Here is a 21,788-nt window from a genome sequence, read left to right as displayed (position 1 = left end):
CTCAGAATTATTCCTCCATACGTGTGTAATCTATTAAAGAATTAATGTTAACATTGTCAACTCTTGTTCATCAATCCAAAACCTTCATGATTCCCACGTTCATACAGAACTGGCCCCCCAACTAAGAAAATCGCGCATAAACAAACAAATAAATCATTAAATGTCCCTTTGAGAGGTTGAATCGTGACCAAAAAACAAATAAATAAATAAATATCAAAGTCAAGTGTCACATTGAATATTGAAGCTGGCATTGTTCAATTATGTTCTCAAATGAACACACTATATATTAGCTCATACTATATAGTATGTCACAGTTCCATTGTTCATAACTTCATATTGATTCCTTACAATTTGAAAAAAAAAAAATGGGGCTAGGAAGAAGCAGGCCACGACTGAGGTTGCGAGGTTTGTGCTTTGGTAACGCGACCCCTCACGTAAGAGCTTCTTCTGCTTCAAGAGCAGAGTTTTCGAGCAACGAGGTGCATGAATCTTGTAGAGACAAGGCTGATGAAAGTGGTGTTGAAACTGGTGGTAACAACCGGGTTATGGTGGTTGTGGATTCTAGCTTTGAAGCTAAGGGTGCTCTAGATTGGGCACTCTCTCACACTATTCAGAGACAAGACAATGTTATTCTTGTTCATGTAGCCAAACCCACTAATAGAGAAGGTGAGAATCACAAATGTTATTATTTACAAAGATTCCATTGTGTGTTATTGTGGATTATGAGTTTTCTTAAGTATGAAGTAATAAATGAAGGACACTTTGGATTGATTTTTAAGAGAAAAAAAAAATTTTAACAGACAAAAACTATTTTATATTTAGATAAGTTTTTTGAAAAGATTTTTTAAATATTAAAAACGTCTTTTGTTTCTTTTTTTTTTAAGCAATGTATGATTAGTTTTAAAAAAAATATATATTTTATAATAAAAGTACTTTTTTTAAAAAAGATGTATTCAAATAGATTTTAATTTGAATAAAAGTACTTTATTTTTTAAGAAAAATACTTTTTTAACTCAAAAAAATCAATTCAAACTAGCACTTATATCTATATTAATAATATAGCTAATTTTAACGTCCTGCAAACAACACTAACTAGATTTTATTTATTTATTTACAAATAATCAAATATTTAATTCAATAAAAAATACAACAATCCAAAATTATCCAATTATTTCAGCAATATTAAAGAATGTAAAATAAGATCATTTTAATATTTTTGAATTAATTTTTTATTTTCTTTTAAATATTTTTTTATTTAGTTATATGTTATCATATCAATAAAAATATTTGACCCAATCATCTAATATAATGAAATATTAAATTAATCTCTTATCTTAGACATACTTAAGATAATGAGTTTTCTTAAGTAGTTACAAGTAATAGATTTATAGCCATGCGAATATATAATATTATTACACTTTTTTGTTCACTTTTATTGATTTGGTGATTTGATAGACAGATTCTAATGAAAGAAAGTTCAATTTAAAGGCTTATCAACTTCTGCTTGAAATGAAAAACACATGCGAAACAAAGAAACCCGGAGTAAGTTTCAAATTAAGAAGTATTTCATTGATTTCTAGGAAATGGAACATTGTTCAGCTTATGTACCATGTTGTATTCCTCTGTTTCTTGAGGTGCAAGTAAGTGTAGTAATGCTTGAAGCAGATGAAAAGGGTGCTGCCATAGTGCAAGAAGCGAAGCAACAAAGCGTGTCGTTGTTGGTCGTTGGACAAAGGAAGCGATCACTAGTGCGGCGGCTGATAGCGAAGAGGTGGCCGCGGATGAGGACGAGATCTGAGGTTGTTGAGTATTGCATACAGAATTCACCTTGTATGACCATTGCTGTGAGAAGGAAGAATAAAAAGCTTGGAGGCTATTTAATTTCTACCAAACGCCATAAAAACTTTTGGCTTTTGGCTTAAATAAAATAGAATTTTTAATTTTGATGTACATTTAATTACATAATGTTATATAGTAATAATAATTACTTTTTATATTAACTATGTGAATATTTGAATGATCATTAAAAATACAGATGTAATTATATGACTGTATAAAATATTTTATATTGTCAGTGTAATAAAATTAAATCTAATAAAATAATATATATAGTTAATAAAATAGTTAATTAATGTGATCATTAATGAAACATGATACTTACTAACGAATTATAATTTAAATGACATAATCTCTCTATATTTATCTAAAAGTTACGAATTCGAGTCTCCCTATCTTTAAAGAAAAAAAAAAAGAAACATGTTACTTGATCTGTAAAGTTCAGGCATTAAATAAATGAAAAGGTGCCAGGGGAATTAACTTGGTATGCAAGTGAAAAACAGTTTTCACTTTTCAGTATTATTTGTGCTTTGTTTTATAAAATGGTGGGAAGGTTTTCACATGTACCACGGTATTTTTTTGGTACACTGCTATTTCATTCTTTTTTAGCATTAAGATATATAATAAAATAATTAGAAGGATAAGATTAAATAGAAATACATTGAGTGATTTTGCTTTTTTGGAGAACACCATGAAATAGAGACAAGTTGTTTCCTTAACCCATGGAAAGAATGAAGAAATTACTATCTTGCACTTGTGTTCATATGTTGTGTACTTGTGTTAGTTTTCTTTTAATACACCTTTTACTTTTCTTTTTTTTTAACCAATTTTTATTGATCATTTTATCTCTCTATTAGTTTTTCTTCCTTTTTTTCGTTTTTCTAAAATAGATGACTTCCTTTGGCACGATATACTTTATTTGTCTATTTAATTTACAGAAATATTATTATTATTATATAAAATAATACTATTTTATAATTTAGTTTTGTTTTTCTTGTACATATATAGTACTTACTTAATTCAATTTTTTTATTATATTAAATACATGTTATTTTACTAAATGCATATTATTTTCTAAAATTTTAAATATTAATTTTTTTAAATATTAATCTATTTTTATTAGGTTATTTAAAAAAGAGATAAAATTAAAAAATAATAAAAAAGGGTAAAAAGACCATTTTAATATTAGTATAAGTTAAATTTAATTGCTCAAGTAAGTATTACTATAATAATATTAATAAAAATTTGTGCAAGAATAATATTACTTATATTTTAATTTTATCAACTAAACTCATTTAATTTTAAAGTATAAGTATTAAATTTATTGTGCTAAATTTTTTAGGATAATATAGAATTTCACAATAAATTAATTTTATTTGATATTCGTCAATTAAAGAAATAAATTTATTAAAATATTTTTTAATTAATTAATTAATGATAAGTCTTAGGAAAAAAAACTAATCTCATCATTCTTGTTAATTAAATTATGATATAAGATAGTGGTATGGATAGTCTTATAGGTAGGACTTGTCAAGAAATAACTTAAAAATTGACAATAAATAAGTAATAAGAAATTGATAGAAAAATAAATAATAAATTTTGTGCATCATTAATACTATTGGTGAAAAATATTTATTAAAAAATTAAAATATTAAGTCATAAATGAACATCTTTAGGTGAAAGATATCTATAGTCAAATTAAAAAAAAGTTAGAATTATAGGCTCGTGAATTTTGTCAAGCTATAATAAATTAATTTTTTTTGTATATAAGAAACTATTTAATAAAAAAAATTTAAAATTAATATTAAATCTATTTTTGTTAAATTATATTAACTAATTGCTTACACTTGTAAGTTAAGGATATCTACTTATAATCAAGTATAACCAAGTTAGTTTAACATAACAAAAATCAGTTATAGCTAATATATTCTAAGTCTTATAATTTAATTTGGTTAGACTTGGTTCATAAAAAGATTTGAATATGTAGTATTACTCAAAAAAGTATTTATTTGGATTAGATTTTTTTGGGTGAAAAAACACTTTTTAAAATAATAAAATATATTAAATTTTAAACATATTTAGATGTATTTAAAAGAAAAAAATTCACTAAAAAATTAAATTATTTGATTTTTTAAAATATCAATAATACTTTGATTTTAAAAAAGTAGAAGTAAAATAAGTTTTAATTAATTTTTTTACTAGGCATATCATTGATCATAATTAATAATTACAATTTATACCTTTAAAAATAAAAAATAAATTACTCAAATTGAATAATTTTATTTTAGCAATGAAAAAGTAAATTATAGCAACATAATATTATTATATTTACAAATATTAAATTTAATAATTTGTCATGTATTATGTACAAGATAAGATTAAAGTTTATGATTTTTTTTTCAATTAAAATTAATGTGCCAATTCTATAAATCATAACTTCTTAAATTAAGAAATAATATATAAAATAAATACATAATTATTTAATCAATATAAAATAACATGATATATATAATTTTTGAAATATAAAAAAGTGTTATTTCTTTTAATAAATTGATTATTTTTATAAATTTACCTCACATTATTGCAAATAATTTTATTTTTAAACATTTTCTAAACAAAATTCTCTTTTTTTATGAGACTTCACCGACAATATAATTTATAATAAATAAAGAAATAAAATTTCTGTACATTATTTTAGTGTGTAGCAGTGCACTTATGTTTTTTCAAGCTAAATGTGTTATCTTTTGTTTTTTTATGATTGAAGGGTTATTTTTGTCTTTTTATAAATAACTACAAGACAAAAAATTAACTTACAACCTAATCATACATGAAACATTGAAGTTCTAATAAAGTAAATGGAACACTTGAAAACTTTTCAAAATGGTAAAATAAGAGGAATTTGTTTGTCAAAATAGGAGCTACACGCCTACACCAAAATCTAATATTCATAAACTAAATATTAATATAGTATAATAAATTAAATGTTCAAAAATTATTTTTTGTAATATAAGTTTGATGAAGATGTTATTCTGTTTGGCAGAAAATTAACTGTAATTGAGTTTGTGGTGTTTATTTTCTCTTTACTTTTATTTTATATAAAAATTATAAAGTAGTTTGTTAAGTTTAGTGAATTAAATTATGATTAAAATCATGATAAAATATTATTGAGTTAATTATTAATTATTTGTATAATGTTATTTAGTTTAATGTGCAGAAATTAAACTAAGTTGAAATCAAGAAGCATGAAGTTAAGTTCAAACTGAATTTAGCCTAAATATACATACATTTAAGGTCTAATATTTATTTACCTCCACTTCAAATGTTTCTCATCTAAAACAAAAATGAACCCTTAGTTAAAAAAAAATGAAAATACATGGGCTGAAACTAAGTTTAATCGGTGGCCTTACCTAAATCCACACACTCAACTTAGTTGTTAACTAAGTAATGAGATTCTATTTCATTTGAAATACACGTTCTTCACCTACTGAACTAAATTTTTTTTCTCTCTCTTCTCTTTCTTTAATATCACATCATCTCTGGAGCAAGAAGAAAGAAAAGAAAAATTTTGGAGTTAGAATACGGTCAAAAACAAAAATGTTATTTTTATTCTCAAGCAAGAAAAGAAAGAAAAAAGGTTACAACAAGAAGAAAGATCTCAACTGATCAGAGAATTATAAAAAGAAAAATTTTTTTTATTTGTGCTTCATCAAGGAACGTTGAAGAAATCAATTGGGCTACAAGCACCGAACCAAAAACTATGAAAAATTAAAGTTAATGGTGCTCTACTACTTATCAACGGTCAAGAAACAAACTTGAGGCTAAAGTAAAATGAATGACCCAAATTCAATATTCTTAAAGAAAAAGGATGAGAGAACGGTATGGTTGCATGTTATTGTTTTTACTCTCTTTTATTTTGTAATTCTTTTTCTCAATTTAGTCTATTTTAAATTTTATTGGAAAAAAGACAAATATGGTGAAATTTGGAAAAAAAGTCAATGTGAAGAAAAAGACAGAGAGCTAAGTTTGGGAAAAAAGTTTAAGTTATTTCAGTTATTCTTTGAATGTATTTCTATTTTATAGTCATGATTATGAGGAAATTTTTTTACAACTTAGGTTAGCACTTTGTAGTTGAAAGCTAGGGTGAGTTGTAGTCAAGTTCAGGTTAGGTTAGAATATGGATTTGTCCCAAATAGGATTGGGATAAATTCTAAGGAGAATTAGTGATTGTAATCTGTTGAAAAAATAGTGAAATTCTATCATTGTTGTGATGGAGACTGGATATAGGCTATATTGCATTGGGTAGCTGAACTAGAATACATCTGTATGTCATTCTCTACTCTCTTCTCTGATACTAATTCTGCAATATAAGAGACAAAAATAAAATATCTCCTGATTTTTCTATTAAGCAACATTTCACTATAATAATTTTTATAAATAACTCTGTTATGCTTTCTATCGTATAAAGAGATAAAATCAAAATATCTCCTGTATTTTTTTTACAGAAAGCATAGTTACAAACAAAGTTAAAAAGAAATCCAAGATTCAACCCCTTTCTCTTAACCACTTATAATCATCATAATTCATTTTTAAATACTCTTTATTAAATAAATAAAATATTTTTCATTAAATAAAAAAATGGGCAAAACACTAAAATAAGCCAATGGGAAGAAATTTTTACGTAAATCCGCCAAATCAAAATTTAGTTCATGAATCAACCAATGCATGTTTATATGTAGTTCGAATCAATTAGATTCGAACTCAATCTACACATAATTCGAATCATATTGATTCGAATTATACACAAAACTCACACACACACTAATTCGAATCAACTTGATTCGAATTACACACATACAATAATTCGAATCAAGTTGATTCGAATTACACCATGATTTATTAAAAAAATTAATAATTTATTAAAAAATAATAATTTAAAATTAAAAAAATATATATTTTATTTCATGCATTAAAAAAAATCTAACAAAATATTTAATTACGAGACTTTTTTTAAATATTAATGAGCTATCAATTCAAATTTCATAAAATACTCTTTTGTCCATTTTTAATAGCTCATGAATATTTTTTAATAAATTTTTTTAAATTATATGGTGAGATATTACATGATTCGAATTACGCATGGGAAGTTCAATCACTCTGATTCGGTGAGCAATTCGAATTCTATACAATACTCTTCTGCCCATTCTTGATAGCTCATGAATATTTTTTAATAAATTTATTTTAATTATATAAACCACAAAAAATAATACAAAATAATTTAAAAAATGACTTAAAAAATATTAGGAATACTATAAAAATTTGTAATGTTCTAATGATTTAGGTAAATACATGCATGTACACAAATTTTAAATAAAATACTCTAGATAGTCAATAATAATTTAAAAATTAAAGAAAATATTTTATTCCATCCAAAATAATTAAAAAATATATTTTATTCTATACAAAATAATTTAAAAAAATGGCTTAAAAATGTTACGAGTACTATAAAAGTTTGTAATATTCTAGTGATATAGGTAAATACATGATAAAAATATATTTTCTTTAATTTCTAAATTATTAATGTCCTAAGTCATTGCAAATTTTTATAGTACTCCTAACATCTTTTAAGCCATTTTTAAATTATTTTGCATAGAATAAAATATTTTTTGTGGTATAATTAAAATAAATTTATTAAAAAGTATTCATGAGCTATCAAGAATGGACAGAAGAGTATTGTATAGAATTCGAATTGCTCACCATATAATTCGAATCAGAGTGATTGAACTTTCCATGCGTAATTCGAATAATGTAATATCTCACCATATAATTTAAAAAAATTTATTAAAAAATATTCATGAGCTATTAAAAATGGACAAAAGAGTATTGTATGGAATTTGAATTGATAGCTCATTAATATTTAAAAAAAAGTCTCAAAATTAAATATTTTGTTAGATTTTTTTTAATACATGAAATAAAATATATATTTTTTTAATTTTAAATTATTATTTTTTAACAAATTTTTTAATAAATTATTAATTTTTTTAATAAATCAGGGTGTAATTCGAATCAACTTGATTCGAATTATTGTATGTGTGTAATTCGAATCAAGTTGATTCGAATTAGTGTGTGTGTGAGTTTTGTGTATAATTCGAATCAATATGATTCGAATTATGTGTAGATTGAGTTCGAATCTAATTGATTCGAACTACATATAAACATGCATTGGTTGATTCATGAAATAAATTTTGGTTTGGCGGATTTACGTAAAAATTTCTTCCCCTTGGTTTATTTTAGTGTTTTGCCCTAAAAAAATTATATTTTTATTAATTTATTTATTATCTTTAATAAAAAATAATATAACATTTATTAGAAAACACTACCTTCTTATTTTATCTTAAACATATTAGTATATACTATTATAAAATACTAGATAAATATTTAAATACTCTAATCTCCAACTGCATGAATAGATAGAATGCTAATGATTATGAGTTTTAATTTTTTCTAATTATTCTCTTAATTTAAATAATTAAAAATGTAATTTTTATGTTACTTTCTTAAAAATATTAAAAAGAAAAAAATTCAAAATTTTTTTAATTTAAAAATTAGAAGAATGAGTTTAAAAAAATATTGTACACGTCATTCAATTAAAATTTATTTTTTGATAATGATTTAAATAATTAAAATAAAAGATAATTTTTTTATTAACATAATATTTTGTAATTGAATTTTTTGTATAAATATATTTTACACTCATAATGTGTTAAAATTAAATTCTAAAGAAATAATTAAAAAAATGAATTAAGATTGTCAATTATTTTTTTAATTTACATTTTTAAAATTTTAAGTGAATAAAAATTGAAATATACATTTATATTTTATTAAACATAAATAAAATAAAAAATTTAAAATTTTCTTTATTAGAAAATCGAAACATAATTAAAATATGAGTTAACACTAAAATAATTATTTTTTATTTGTATTCTTATATCGAATAGATTGCATGTACTATAATACACTTTTCAGTTAAAAAAAAAAAATAAACAAAAAATTATTATCTAAATCAATCTCAAAAAATTTTTGTATTAGATATTTTAGTCAATCAAATTTTAAACCTAATTCGTAAATGAAATCCCAGGCATTGGCTCTCGGCCGGAAGTAAATTTCGGAATAAAAATTCCTCCATAAAGACGGAACCTGTATAATCAACGGGGCGGGTGCAAGGAATAAAGGATAGAGGTTCCGCCCCGTGAGAACTCATAATAATCCCCATTATTAGAAACCGGTGAACCGATTGGATTAAAAATCGGACCGGTTCGTTGCAAATTTTTTTGCCCCTCTCCCCAATGAAATGGCACGTTTTTGGCTTTCTGAAAGGGAAAAAAATGAAACCCTAAAAGCAACCCTCTCCCTGTTCGAGCAGCAGCAGCCCCCATCCCCCCTAACTCTCTCAGTCTCACTTAAGGAGTAGAGCCTCTGACTCTCACACTCCCAAAAAAGCACCGCCCACCGCCACCGCCACCGCCGGGTTATTCTGCTTCGTCTCGCGACTCTCGCGTCGACCCCTGTGCATCTCCTTCCTGGCTCGTCGCCTCCTCTGCGTGACTGCGTCTCGCGTTGTCGTCATTGTCATCGTCGTCGCGTCCTCGTCCGGCGTGGCTCACCGTCGCTGCTGCCTTCCCCTTGCCCGTCTCTGCTTCGCCGTGCTTGGTCTCCCTCTTCTCAGGTATGTTTTTTAATTTTTTTATTTATTCAGTTATTGACTTATTGCCTTATTGGGTTATAATTTTATTAACTGAGGAACTGTTTAATGATGTTGATTAACTGAATCTGTTGATTGATGCTTTTGTTTTTCTGATTAACTGAGGGACTTATGTAGGTTTAATGGTTGATTGATGCTTTTGTTTTTCTGATTGTTAGTGTTTAGGGTTGATTTGTTGCTGTTTTTATATCATTATGGTGAATTGAGAGGCTGTTTTTATATTGTTATGTGAATTTATATTGTTGGATAGTGGATAGATTTTGTGAATTGAGCTGATTTGTTTTTATTGTTTTGGATAGTAGATAGATTCTGTTAATTTATATTGTTCTGCTCATGTTTATTCTGTTGCATAATCTTTGATGGCTTGGTTTTGTTTGCAAGAGTTTAAACTAGGAAGTATTTGGCACTTCTCAGGTTCTAAGTTTTTACTGTAAAGGTTCAAATTTTGAAACTTTATTGCTTTCTTCTATCCCCTTTATCTGCAGCAGACGTCTTTGACAAATAATGATTTGGCAGAATTAGTTATTTTTAGAAATTGAGATGATTGTTGTTAAATGTTAGTGACAAACTGGCAATATGTATTTCAAATTTTAATTTTAAGTTTTTTACTATTTTATGTTTTTTTATTTATGTGAGACCGAGTCAACCCGTGATCCACCGATTGACCCAGTGATCTAGTAACCTGACCGGTTTGATCACCGGTTCGGTTCTGACAACTATGCTCTTTTCTCTTCAGACTTCAAGACCACTACACCCACCTTTCTTCTTCAATTTCTCACTACTGGCCGCTGCCCCCCCAAAACCCCCTCACCGTCGCACTCCCCCTAAACACTCTCACAGTCGCAGATTACCTTCCCAAAACAAATATTATCTCATAACTTAAAAGGAAGTCTGAGATGTATGGATATATTCATTTCATGTCAAAAAAACAGATGTTTTACTATATTTCTTTTTTTAATTAGAAACTAGAATTAATATTCTCAAAATTAGCATTCTATTTGTGTTAATATACAACTAACAAAAATCGAATTTCCAATTTCAGATCCCCAAAATCTCTAAATCTAATATCTCTTTTCTATATTGTATTCTATGAGAATAGTTCTAATATATATAAGAAAATTTGGAAATATTCGAAACAGAATTTCTATATTCATTCAATAATTTGAAATTTTCACATATTCAAAAATATTAATATATAATCAATATTACTATAAAATCATATCATATATAATAGAGAATATTATATAGTTTCTAAGTTTTCATGTAAAAAAAAGTTTGAATTTCAATATCTATATCTTTTTTTATTTTTTTTATTTGCGCACCCAGTCCTTTATAATTCAAAGCCCTCTCTTGTGGCTTTTGTGGAAATATTTATCCTTATCCTTATCTTTGTTTATGTCTTGGATTGGAACAAATTACTATAATTCTACCTCGTCTACAGATCGATCTACATATTTCACAAATTTTACGAACAGAGGCTCCTATTTTCATATTTATAATTCCTTCAACTTAATCTCGGATCCATTTTAATGGAAGAAAATAAGGTTTCCTTCAATTTTGAACTTCTATTCTAATCGTGCCCCTCAAAACCAATAATATTGAATTTAAATAAAAGTCTAAGTAAAGAATTTGTACTTGCATTTTTTATTTCTCTGTAGTAGAAATATATATAGAGTATGTCGAATGGAGCATCGCGCAGTCGCCGTCTTCCTGCGTCGTCGCCGTCTTCCCGTGTCAGTGAGGTCGCGCTGTTGCCATCTTCGTCACAGAAGTGAGAGTTCTCTCAACGCCATCTTCGTCGCAGCACTGCAGAAGGGAGGGTTCTCTCAACGCCATCTTCGTCGCAGCAGGGAGGGTTGCCGTCGCCGTCGCCGTCGCCATCTTCGTCACAGCAGTGAGGGTCGCTGTCAGCTGTCTTCGTCGTTCTTCATCGTCATCGTCAGCCTCCACCATTGGCTCCTCTTCCTTCCGTTAAGCCGGCTTCTGTAGTTTTCATTTACGTTGAAGCATTTGTTAATTTTTATCCTTTGTGCATTTCGGACACGGCACTCACCGACACTCGTTTGACACTTGTGTTTGCTGTGTCCAATCGTGTCTTAATAAAAAATAAAAAATTTTTCTCTGGACACATTTGGACACACTTAAATATCATTACCTGTCAGCGTGTCCAGTCTTATTCTTGAAATAAATTTAGATATAGTATATATTGTTATTTATTAAAACAAAAAATATTTTAAATACTTGATATAATTAAAAAAATTAATTTATATGTTATTATCGATAAAATATCAAAATATCATTATGATTTATCTAAAAAATACTTTATATTTTATATGTATGCGTGTCCTCGTATCTTATAAGATTAAAATTCATGTGTCGGCGTGTCCCGTGTCCGTGCATCATAGGGGACAGATAATTGGGGGGGGGGGGGGTTGGGCTCGCCTCCACCCCCATGGAGACCCGTTGCCATTCCTATTCTCCTTTGTCCGGTCTCCTCTGCCTCTTCTCCGGCCATCTTGTTCTTTGCTGTCGCTGTCTCCGTCGCCTTCCCGTGTTCCCGAGGTAGGTCCTCTACTCCTCTTTGATCCTTTGCTGTGTTGTGGGTGCTGAGTTGTTGGATTTTTTAATTTATTTGCTATGTTCATATTGCTCGTGTTATAATTTAAGATTTTGGCACAATGATATGTTACTACTTACTTTTAGCTAGAAATGCTACTAAATAATTGTTGCTGTGCTAGTTGTTCTTGTTGTTGGGTTTCTTGTGGTTGGTTATTAGAATTAGATTTAATTACGATTTTCTTTTTCAGTTATGGACAATATTAATAATCAAGAAGCACATGTGTATAGCAAGCCATCTTGTAATAATTCGGTTGATATTTCTCCGGATTCCAATATTGATAGTCAATCACAAGCTTCCTCTAAGTTGGCTATTTCCTTTCCAGAATATTCATCCCTCGTGCAGAGAGAGACGCACACTAGGATTAAGCTCTGATAATCTCATAGCTGTGTTCATTCCAGTCTTTGTGGGATGGCTCTGAGAGGAGTATGGCAACTTCAGAAGCTCATTGTTAGCTATTGCAATTGGGGCGGAAGCAGTAGAGGTATAAGGTACCCTCCATTTCATCCTCCTTCTTCTCTCTATACTGCATTTACTAACATGCTGCTTTCTTTCGTCGTTCCTAATCCAAAATCCCTGATTCCTATCACTTTATAACTGTTAGGTTACAGACTACTTGTGCTGCATCTTATTCTTCTTTTTCTTCTCATATTTTACTTTGTGTTGATGATCCGATTCTTACTTTTATTTTAAATAATAATAGGGCTTTTATGGAGTCGGAATTGCCTGTGTTTAAGGAGAAGAATCCTCAATTAGAGGTTGTTACTGAACTCATTCGTGGTCAGCATCCACATTTGAAGGCTTTTTATAGTAAGATTTCTTCTTTGTTAATTAATTAACAAAAGTTGGATTGTACAACTCACTCGGGGGATCTTTTCTTCGCTAATTACTAAAAGTTGAATGAGTGATTGTGATGGGAATTACAGAGAACAAAAACGAGCGAGTTATTTGCGTGAAGAACATGGATCCAGAAGATGTACTTCACCATGCAACGAGGCTAAGGAATGCATTGGGAAGAAAGGTGATCAAACTGAGGACAAGGCATGTAACCAAGCGCCCTAGTGTGCAAGGTAAATGGACAACCGCTCTTCGATTTTAAGAATAATAACAAGTCCAGAGTGTAGTGTTCCAAACTTGTTCTTTTCTTTCTGATGAATTTACCAATATTGTGTAAACCATATTTGAGTATAAGTTCTCATGCTGTTTGTGGCACAATTTTTATTTCCTTCTTCCTTGTTTGCTGCCTCATGATGAAGAGCAAAGTCATGTTCATAGTTAATAGTGGCAATGGCTCGCGTTATAGATACAGATACTGTTCGAGCTGCTATCTTTTTTTCTTCTTTATCTAAGAATAAGATAGGATTAATGATCAAAATAGCCTCTGAAAGATAACTATCAATTTGGTTATCGAAGAAATTGGTCAGATATAACAGTCAGTCTATGCAAAGACCAATACGGTGGTATCATTTTTTAGGGTTCAATTTGAGGTGCTTGATCTTTCCGTGAGAATCAAGACAATGCATGTGTGATTTTTGAGGGATTATTTTAACTATTAACGATCCAAATGCTATGAATTAGCGTTCTGTGTCATCATGGAAGAAAAATGGCATAGGTGCAATAATTTAATTATGTTTAGTGTCCTGTTTACAATTGAATACGAGATTGTTTCAAAGCATTGGTAAGAATATGCTACACTAAAGATCTTAGACGATGCAGAGAAATCTCTGTTAATACTAGTGTGTTGTAAACGTATTAGAAAAAAGAACAAGAAATGATAAAGGAAACGTTTTAAAAACTGAAGCAACATCTATGCTTATTTACTTCTAAACCACTCAAATTGAACTCATTATTTGTCAATTAAGTATTAGTAGGAAAATTAGGCTAACTCATGTATTATTGTAGGTGAATACTAAGTTAGATTCTGTTGTAAAATGAGAACCAGTCGTTGGGTGGAAAAAGAATTGATGAATGTTTGGTAAATATTTTTTTAACATATCTGTCACAGTGAAAATTTCAATACTATTATTGGCATTCATGTTTATTACTTACTTGAAGGAACTCATGGAATATTATTGCAGATGAACCTGAATCCACAATGTGAACTGATTTTATAGTCTTGTATGGATTCAATGAATATAATCATTTATTACTGGAAGGAATTTGATAAGAATAAAGCACTTTTGCAAAATAGAGTTTAAATTACATGAAAGTACTTTTATAAAATATAATTTTGCTTATTTCGGTGTTAATTGAACACCCATGCTCAAAATGAATATAATGTTTACATTTTATTACAAATATTTGAAGATACACATCATACATACTCTACTTCAATTACACTTTCTTAACTCAAAATAATTGTCTCCTTTACTTTTCAAATTCATTAATATATTTAAAACAACAAAAGTTATTCAAATATATATAAAAAATTTTGTCTAACAATAACAAAATTAGCTATATAGGTCAAACGATACTATTGTATTTTATCACATATCCATAATACCGGACTTGTTCTTAAATAAGTTAAGTTATAATTATTTATCAATTAAAAATTATACTTGTCGAGATTACATCAGTACGTGTGCCCATGTTTCCTTGATGTCTTCAAATTCTAATTAACGTCATCTCCGCTACACCTAATTATCTCAAAGTTCATTTCATTGGTGTGTTTTCTTAATTTTCTTTGATTATTCTAATTGTGGTGCATTCCCTCAAAATTATTCCTCTATACGTGTGTTAACATTGTCAACTCTTGTTCAGCAATCCAAGATCTTCATGACTCCCACCACGTTCATACAGAACTGGCCTCCCAACTAAGAAAATCACACATAAACCAACAAATAAATCATTAAATGTCCCTTTGAGAGGTTGGATCGTGACCAAAAGACAAATAAATAAATATCAAAGTCAAGTGTCACATTGAATATTGAAGCTGGCATTGTTCAATTTTATGCTCCCAAATGAACACATTATATATTATTAGCTCATACTATATAGTATAGTAACAGTTCCATTGTTCATAACTTCATATTAATTCCTTAGAATTTGAAAAAAAATGGGACTAGGAAGAAGCAGGCCACGACTGAGGTTGCGAGGTTTGTGCTTTGGTAACGCGACCCCTCACGTAAGAGCTTCTTCTGCTTCAAGAGCAGAGTTTTCGAGCAACGATGTGCATGAATCTTGTAGAGACAAGGCTGATGAAAGTGGTGTTGAAACTGGTGGCAACAACCGGGTTATGGTGGTTGTGGATTCTAGCTTTGAAGCTAAGGGTGCTCTAGATTGGGCACTCTCTCACACTATTCAGAGACAAGACATGTAGCCAAACCCACTAGTAGAGAAGGTGAGAATCACAAATGTTATTATTTACAAAGATTCCATTATGTGTTATTGTGAATTATGAGTTTTCTTAAGTATGTAATAGAAATGCAGAGCAATGAAAAAGATAAAGAAGGCTGAAGAAAATGTGTATATTTTCTTGAATTGAATGATTTTAGGGAGACAATATATATACATGGACAACTCTCATAACAAACCAAATCTTTCCGTATCATGATAGAAGATTCCTATTTCTAACAGAAAAGAAAAGGTCATCTAAATTCTAGAAACATTAAGAAGGTATAAAGAAAGAAAAGGACAAAAGTCAGAATTTACAAATAGAATAGAGAGAAAAAGACAAAAGTTGATCATTCTATTTGGTCTTGTCTATTGTTGGAATTTTGTGTGCCTTGGGCCTGAAGTATTGATGAATTTGATATGCTCCCACAAGGTGGAGGATGGTAGATGTCTAAAATCCCCAGCTTGAAAAGATTGGCATGAAAAGGATGCTTTGGGAGAGCTTTTGTAAACATATCGGCTAGCTGATCTGAGGATGGGACTGGAAGCAGTTTCATGATGCCGGCTTGGGCTTTTTGCCGAACAAGGTGGCAATCAACTTCAAGGTGCTTCGTTCGCTCATGGAAAACAGGATTTGCCGCAATGTGGAGGGCACTCTGGTTATCACAGAATAATACAGGTGGTCGATCGCAAGATATGTGAAGAAATTGCAATAAGTTCAGAATCCATAGAAGCTCACAGGTGGTGTTTGCAAGGGCGCGATACTCAACTTCTGTGGAGGATCGAGCCACTGTTGTCTGCTTCTTTGTTTTCCAAGAAACCAAAGATTTGCCTAAGAAGAAGCAATATCCAGTTAAGGAGCGTCTAGTGTCGGGACAGCCGGCCCAGTCAGAATCACTGAATCCAAAAATCTGGAAGTCAGAGTCTCTAGGATAGAATAAGCCTCGACCGGGATTGTTCTTCAAATACTTGAGCACCCGAATTGCAGCTGTGTAATGCATCTGAGTTGGAGAAGCCATGAATTGGCTTAATTGCTGGGTTGCATAGGTGATATCTGGCCTTGTAGTAGTGAGATATATCAGGCGTCCAACTAATCGGCGATACACCAAAGGATCAGGAAGAAGAGGGCTGTCATCTTGAAACAATTTAGTTGTGATGTCCATAGGAGAACTAACAGGTTTTGCACCTAGCAATCCAGAGTCAGATAACACGTCAATGCAGTATTTATGCTATGAGAGGGAAATTCCTTTTGAGGAATGGGCTACCTCAATTCCAAGAAAGTACTTCAAGGTACCAAGATCCTTAATTTTGAAATGTGCATCCAAAGTACGCTTGATAGCTGCTAATTCAGAAACTGAAGTGCCAGTGATCACAATGTCATCAACATAGACCAGTATAATAGAAATTTCATTGCCCAAAAATTTAACAAAAAGGCTATAATCAAAGACAGTCTGCTGATACCCACAAGACATCAAGAGTATAGAAAGCTTGTCATACCACATTCGGCTCGATTGTTTCAGTCCATATAAGGATTTGTGAAGACGACAGCAGATCTTTGGATTACTGAGAGTGAGGCCGAGAGGTGGATCCATATACACAACTTCAGTAAGATCGCCATGAAGAAAAGCGTTATTGACGTTGAGCTGATGGATTGGCCACTTTCGGATGGAAGCAATGGCTAAGACCAGTCTAATAGTGGTAGGTTTCACCACTGGGGAAAAGGTCTCCAGAAAATCTATGCCCTCTGTCTGCGTAAATCCTTTTGCTACTAACCGTGCTTTGTAACGCTCAATGGACCCATCTGGATGCCTTTTAATTTTGAAAACCCATTTGCAGCCTATGGGTTTCACGCGTGGAGGGCAATCCACCAGAGACCAAGTTTGGTTCAGATCCAAAGCAACAAGTTCCTCTTTCATGGCGGCACGCCACTGAGGGGATTGATTTGCTTCTTGAAAAGACCGAGGTTCATGGTCAGAGTATAAAGATGATAATAAGCTTTTGTAACTGGCTGAGAAATTTGAGAGAGAGAGGACAGAAGAAATTGGATATCGAGTTCTTGAGGGTGTTGACGTGGATGAATGAAGAGAGGCATTGCATACGTAGTCCTGAAGGTGTATGGGTGGCCTGGTGGCACAGGAACTTTGTCGCAGTGGTGGCATGGGAGGGGCGGTGGTCTTGGGTGAGGTAGAAGATGGGGTATCGGTCGATGTTGATGAGTTTGGGGTGGTAGAGGAGGACGGTAAAGGAGTGGGTGTGGAATTGGTAGGTTGTGTATGGTGGTTTTGGAGAGGGGTTGAGGGCACAGTGGAGGGGTCAGGAATGGCTGTTGGGGATTGAACATAAGGAGGGTAGTTAGGGCACGTTGTGGAGTCTTTTTTTTTTTTTTTTTTGGTCGGTAGATTGGACAACCCCCAATCCTAAGTACCCCAATGGATTGGACAACCCCCAATCCTAGGTACACAACACACCCACACACTCCTCACATATTTATCACATTTTTTCCTCAATTGCATCCTCTAGGGTTTGAACCCTAGACCTTGAGGTGGGGAGGGGGGGAGAAGTGCCACTAGAGCCAAGGCTCATTGGCCACGTTGTGGAGTCTGAGAGAGATAAGGGGGGAGTGATTGGATCATGGGTCAAGGGTTGTGGCCCAATAGGTAAGGAGGGATTTGTTGGAATTTTATGTGGGCCTATCTCATTTTGTGTATTGTTTAGGAATGGGGTGTTTTCAGCTGGTGGTGTTGGGCTGAGTATTTGTCTTTGTTTGTGATTTATAGAAAAGGGAAAAGTTTGCTCATAAAACACAACATTTCTGGACACCATAAATTTCTTTTGATCCAAAAGATAAACAATGAATCCCTTTGTACCTATTTGATAACCAAGAAAAATGGCTTTGTGAGCCCTTTGATCAAATTTGGAACGATGGTTGAGAAGGGTTGAAACAAAACAAAGACAACCAAAAACTTTGAGATCATTGTAGTTAAATGCTTTGTTAAGCAAAGTTTCAAAAGGAGTTTTAAAATCAAGAATAGAAGAGGGAACTCTATTTATTAAATAAACTGCATGGTTTATAGCATAAGACCAAAAATTAAGAGGTAAATTGGATTGAAACATTAAGGCCCTTGCTACATTTAATATATGTTGATGTTTACGTTCGACACGCCCATTTTGTTGGGGAGTCTCAACACAACTTCGTTGATGAAGAATCCCCTTTGACAAGTAAAAATTTGGGATTAAAAATTCCGGGCCATTGTCTGAACGAATTGTTTTAACTTTAGAGTCAAATTGTGTTTCAACAAGAGCAACAAAATTGATGACATGTTGAGAAACCTCATTCTTGGATTTTAGTAAAATAATCCAAGTGAATCGACTAAAATCATCCACAATAGTTAGAAAATATTTGTGGTTGTGGATTGAATTTTGTCTAAAAGGTCCCCATATATCAAGATGCAATAGATCAAAAGGAGCATGAGCACGATTATGACTAACAGAAAAAGAAGGTTTCTTTTGCTTTGAGAAATGGCATACATCACATGCTTCATTTTCATGATTCAAGGAAATAAAAGGATATTGTTTATGTAAAATGCTAAGACGGTGTCCAGAAAGATGTCCTAATCTAAAATGCCACAGGTTGAAAGTGTGGATTGAAGCAATATGTGTGGGATAGATGTCGTTTGATAAATTTGTAGTGGACTTATTGTCTAACACATACAACCCATCTCTTAATTCACCCAAACCAATCATCCTCGATTTGCTCGATTCCTGTATGAGACAATAAAATTGAGAGAAAATAAATTCACAAGGTAATGTAGAAGTGAGCTTAGACACTGAGATAAGATTAAAATGAAATTGAGGTAAATATAATGCATGAATAAGAGTCAAAGAAGATGAAAATTTAACTATTCCCCTATAATGTGCAATAGCATTTGAACCGTTAGGCATGTGGACAAGAATAGGTTTTATTTTTGTGTATGAGACAAAAAGAGATAAATTAGAACAAATATGATCACTAGCACCAGAATCTATGATCCAAGTATCACTAAAGGTTTTTGAAAAATCTTTGTTTAAAATAGAAAAGGTTTTTGCAGAACAAAAGATATGTGTACGTGGACTGGGGAGAAGCCCAGATTGGGAGGAGGAGGAACCCTTATCATCTTTAGTCTCTGGCACATGGGCCTCGGCCTGCTTCAAGTAAGCCATCAGAGTGTTATGTTGCTGTGGAGTAAGGCCCAAAAGAGGTTCTGGAGTGCTACCCGTCACTGCCCTATTTTCTTGCAACTGGGCATGTGAATGAGAGGAAGATGTCACGGTCATGGCGGCGCTACTGCTGGAGGAAGCTGCTCGGTCCGGGAGGCGTGGATGACCGGGGTATCGCGGGTGACCGGGTGGATACCCATGCTTTCCATAGCACACATCGACAGTGTGCCCCACCCGGCCGCAAAAGGAACACTGCTTGTTAGAGCCAACACCACGCCCTTGGGAGTAACCGCCGCGGCCTCGCCCTGGTGCAGGACGGCGAGTATTGACAACAGCAGCGAGTAGGCATTGATCATCTAGGATTCCAGAAGCGATTTGAAGATTTCGCTCCTGCTGGATCACCATTGCGAAGACTCGAGTAATCGGAGGCAGAGGGTCGAGCATCAGAACTTGTGAGCGAACAACAACGTATTTTTCATCCAGCCCTTTCAAAAAACGAATTACGAAATCTTGATTTCGATGCTTCTTAGCTGGACAGCTACACGGAGGTAGGGGTCTAGCATTCTCCAGCTCTTCCCAGAGGGTTTTCAGAGAGGTAAAGAAATCTGTGACTGATTGATTTCCTTACTTGAGTCCGTATACTTCTTCTTGTAGTTCTGCGATTCGCAACAAATCAATCTGTGAAAAACGTTCTCGTAGGTCTTCCCATACAGTGGAGGCGGTTGAGAAGTATATGACGCTTTGAGTGATGGAAGGGGAAAGAGAATGGAACAACCATGATAGAACGAGACTGTTACATCTCTCCCAGGCAGGAAAGGTGGGATCCTCAAAAGAGGGCATGGGGATGGTTCCTGTGAGGAATCCATGCTTGTTCTTCATGATGACGGCCATGGAGAAAGCACGACTCCATGAGTGGTAATTGTTGGCAGTGAGCAGTGGTGTTACCAGAACAGAAGTGGGACTCTCACTAGGATGTATGTAAAAAGGGTTGGATGTGTCTGTGGAGGAAGAAGAAATAGCTTCTGCATTTGTATTTGTAGAGCTAGAAGAAGAAGAAGAATGTGGTGTGTTTGGGTTAGTGGTCTTGGCCATTGGGTATCAGCAGAGCTTCTTTAAAGAAGCTCTGATACCATAATAGAAATGCAGAGCAATGAAAAAAGATAAAGAAGGCTGAAGAAAATGTGTATATTTTCTTGAATTGAATGATTTTAGGGAGACAATATATATACATGGACAACTCTCATAACAAACTAAATCTTTCCTTATCATGATAGAAGATTCCTATTTCTAACAGAAAAGAAAAGGTCATCTAAATTCTAGAAACATTAAGAAGGTATAAAGAAAGAAAAGGACAAAAGTCAGAATTTACAAATAGAATAGAGAGAAAAAGACAAAAGTTGATCATTCTATTTGGTCTTGTCTATTGTTGGAATTTTGTGTGCCTTGGGCCTGTAAATAATTATTTATCATGGATACTAGATGTTAAAATCTATCTTGATTCAATAGATCTTGGAGATACCATTAAGGCTGAAAATAATACATCCCAGAAGGATATAGCCAAAGCCATAATTCTCTTTCGTCGTCATCTTGAAGTATGATTGAAAATGAATATCCCACATTAAAATATCTTGCAGATCTGTGGAAAGACCTTGAAGAAAGGTACAATCATGTGATACTTCCTCAAATCCGATATGTTAGAGAAAATTTTCTCGACCTTCTATGTCTCGAATGTGCTCCTGCAGCAGCAGTATCGAGAAAAAGAAATTAAAAAGTATTTTGAATTAATTTCTTACTTTCTTGTTGCTGAATGCAACAATGAGTTACTTTTGATAAATCATGAAGCGCGTCCAGTTGGCGCCGCCCCATTTCCTGAAGTAAATGCGGCAAATTATAACCCCAGAAGAGGTAAATGGCAAGATTTTGATGACAAGAAAAATTATGGAAGGAAAATGAATTATGTTCACAAGAAAGGATCTCACCAGAAGTGGGATAAAGAAAGAAATAATGGGCAAAGTATATCAATTGAGGAGTAATGCTTCCGTTGTG

General features: G+C 31.9%; 2 protein-coding genes across 5 annotated transcripts; both read left to right on the top strand.

Annotated features, from left to right (window-relative positions):
- Positions 1-320: 320 nt before the first annotated feature.
- LOC130944304 (uncharacterized) lies at positions 321-2,029 on the top strand. Its single transcript, XM_057872577.1, has 3 exons — positions 321-666; positions 1,460-1,542; positions 1,635-2,029. The coding sequence occupies exons 1-3, from the start codon at positions 366-368 to the stop codon at positions 1,920-1,922; spliced, it is 672 nt and encodes a 223-aa protein (XP_057728560.1). The 5' UTR covers positions 321-365; the 3' UTR covers positions 1,923-2,029.
- Positions 2,030-9,105: 7,076 nt separating this feature from the next.
- On the top strand, positions 9,106-14,054 carry LOC130935156 (54S ribosomal protein L51, mitochondrial-like). 4 transcript variants are annotated; one of them, XM_057864950.1, is made up of 5 exons: positions 9,106-9,559; positions 12,403-12,453; positions 12,538-12,703; positions 12,916-13,022; positions 13,139-14,054. In XM_057864950.1, exons 3-5 carry the CDS (start codon positions 12,624-12,626, stop codon positions 13,309-13,311), a joined length of 360 nt encoding a protein of 119 aa, XP_057720933.1. In that variant the 5' UTR covers positions 9,106-9,559; positions 12,403-12,453; positions 12,538-12,623; the 3' UTR covers positions 13,312-14,054. The 4 variants fall into 4 exon arrangements, with proteins under 4 accessions (XP_057720933.1, XP_057720766.1, XP_057720850.1 ...); XM_057864783.1 differs by having other exon boundaries at positions 9,108-9,559; positions 12,403-12,703; XM_057864867.1 differs by lacking the exon at positions 12,403-12,453 and having other exon boundaries at positions 9,109-9,559.
- Positions 14,055-21,788: the final 7,734 nt, after the last annotated feature.

The sequence above is a fragment of the Arachis stenosperma genome, chromosome 1, assembly GCF_014773155.1.
Source record: "Arachis stenosperma cultivar V10309 chromosome 1, arast.V10309.gnm1.PFL2, whole genome shotgun sequence".
Lineage (NCBI taxonomy): Eukaryota > Viridiplantae > Streptophyta > Magnoliopsida > Fabales > Fabaceae > Arachis > Arachis stenosperma.
Note: the sequence above shows the minus strand (reverse complement) of the source record. Positions and strands in the feature narration are given on the sequence as shown.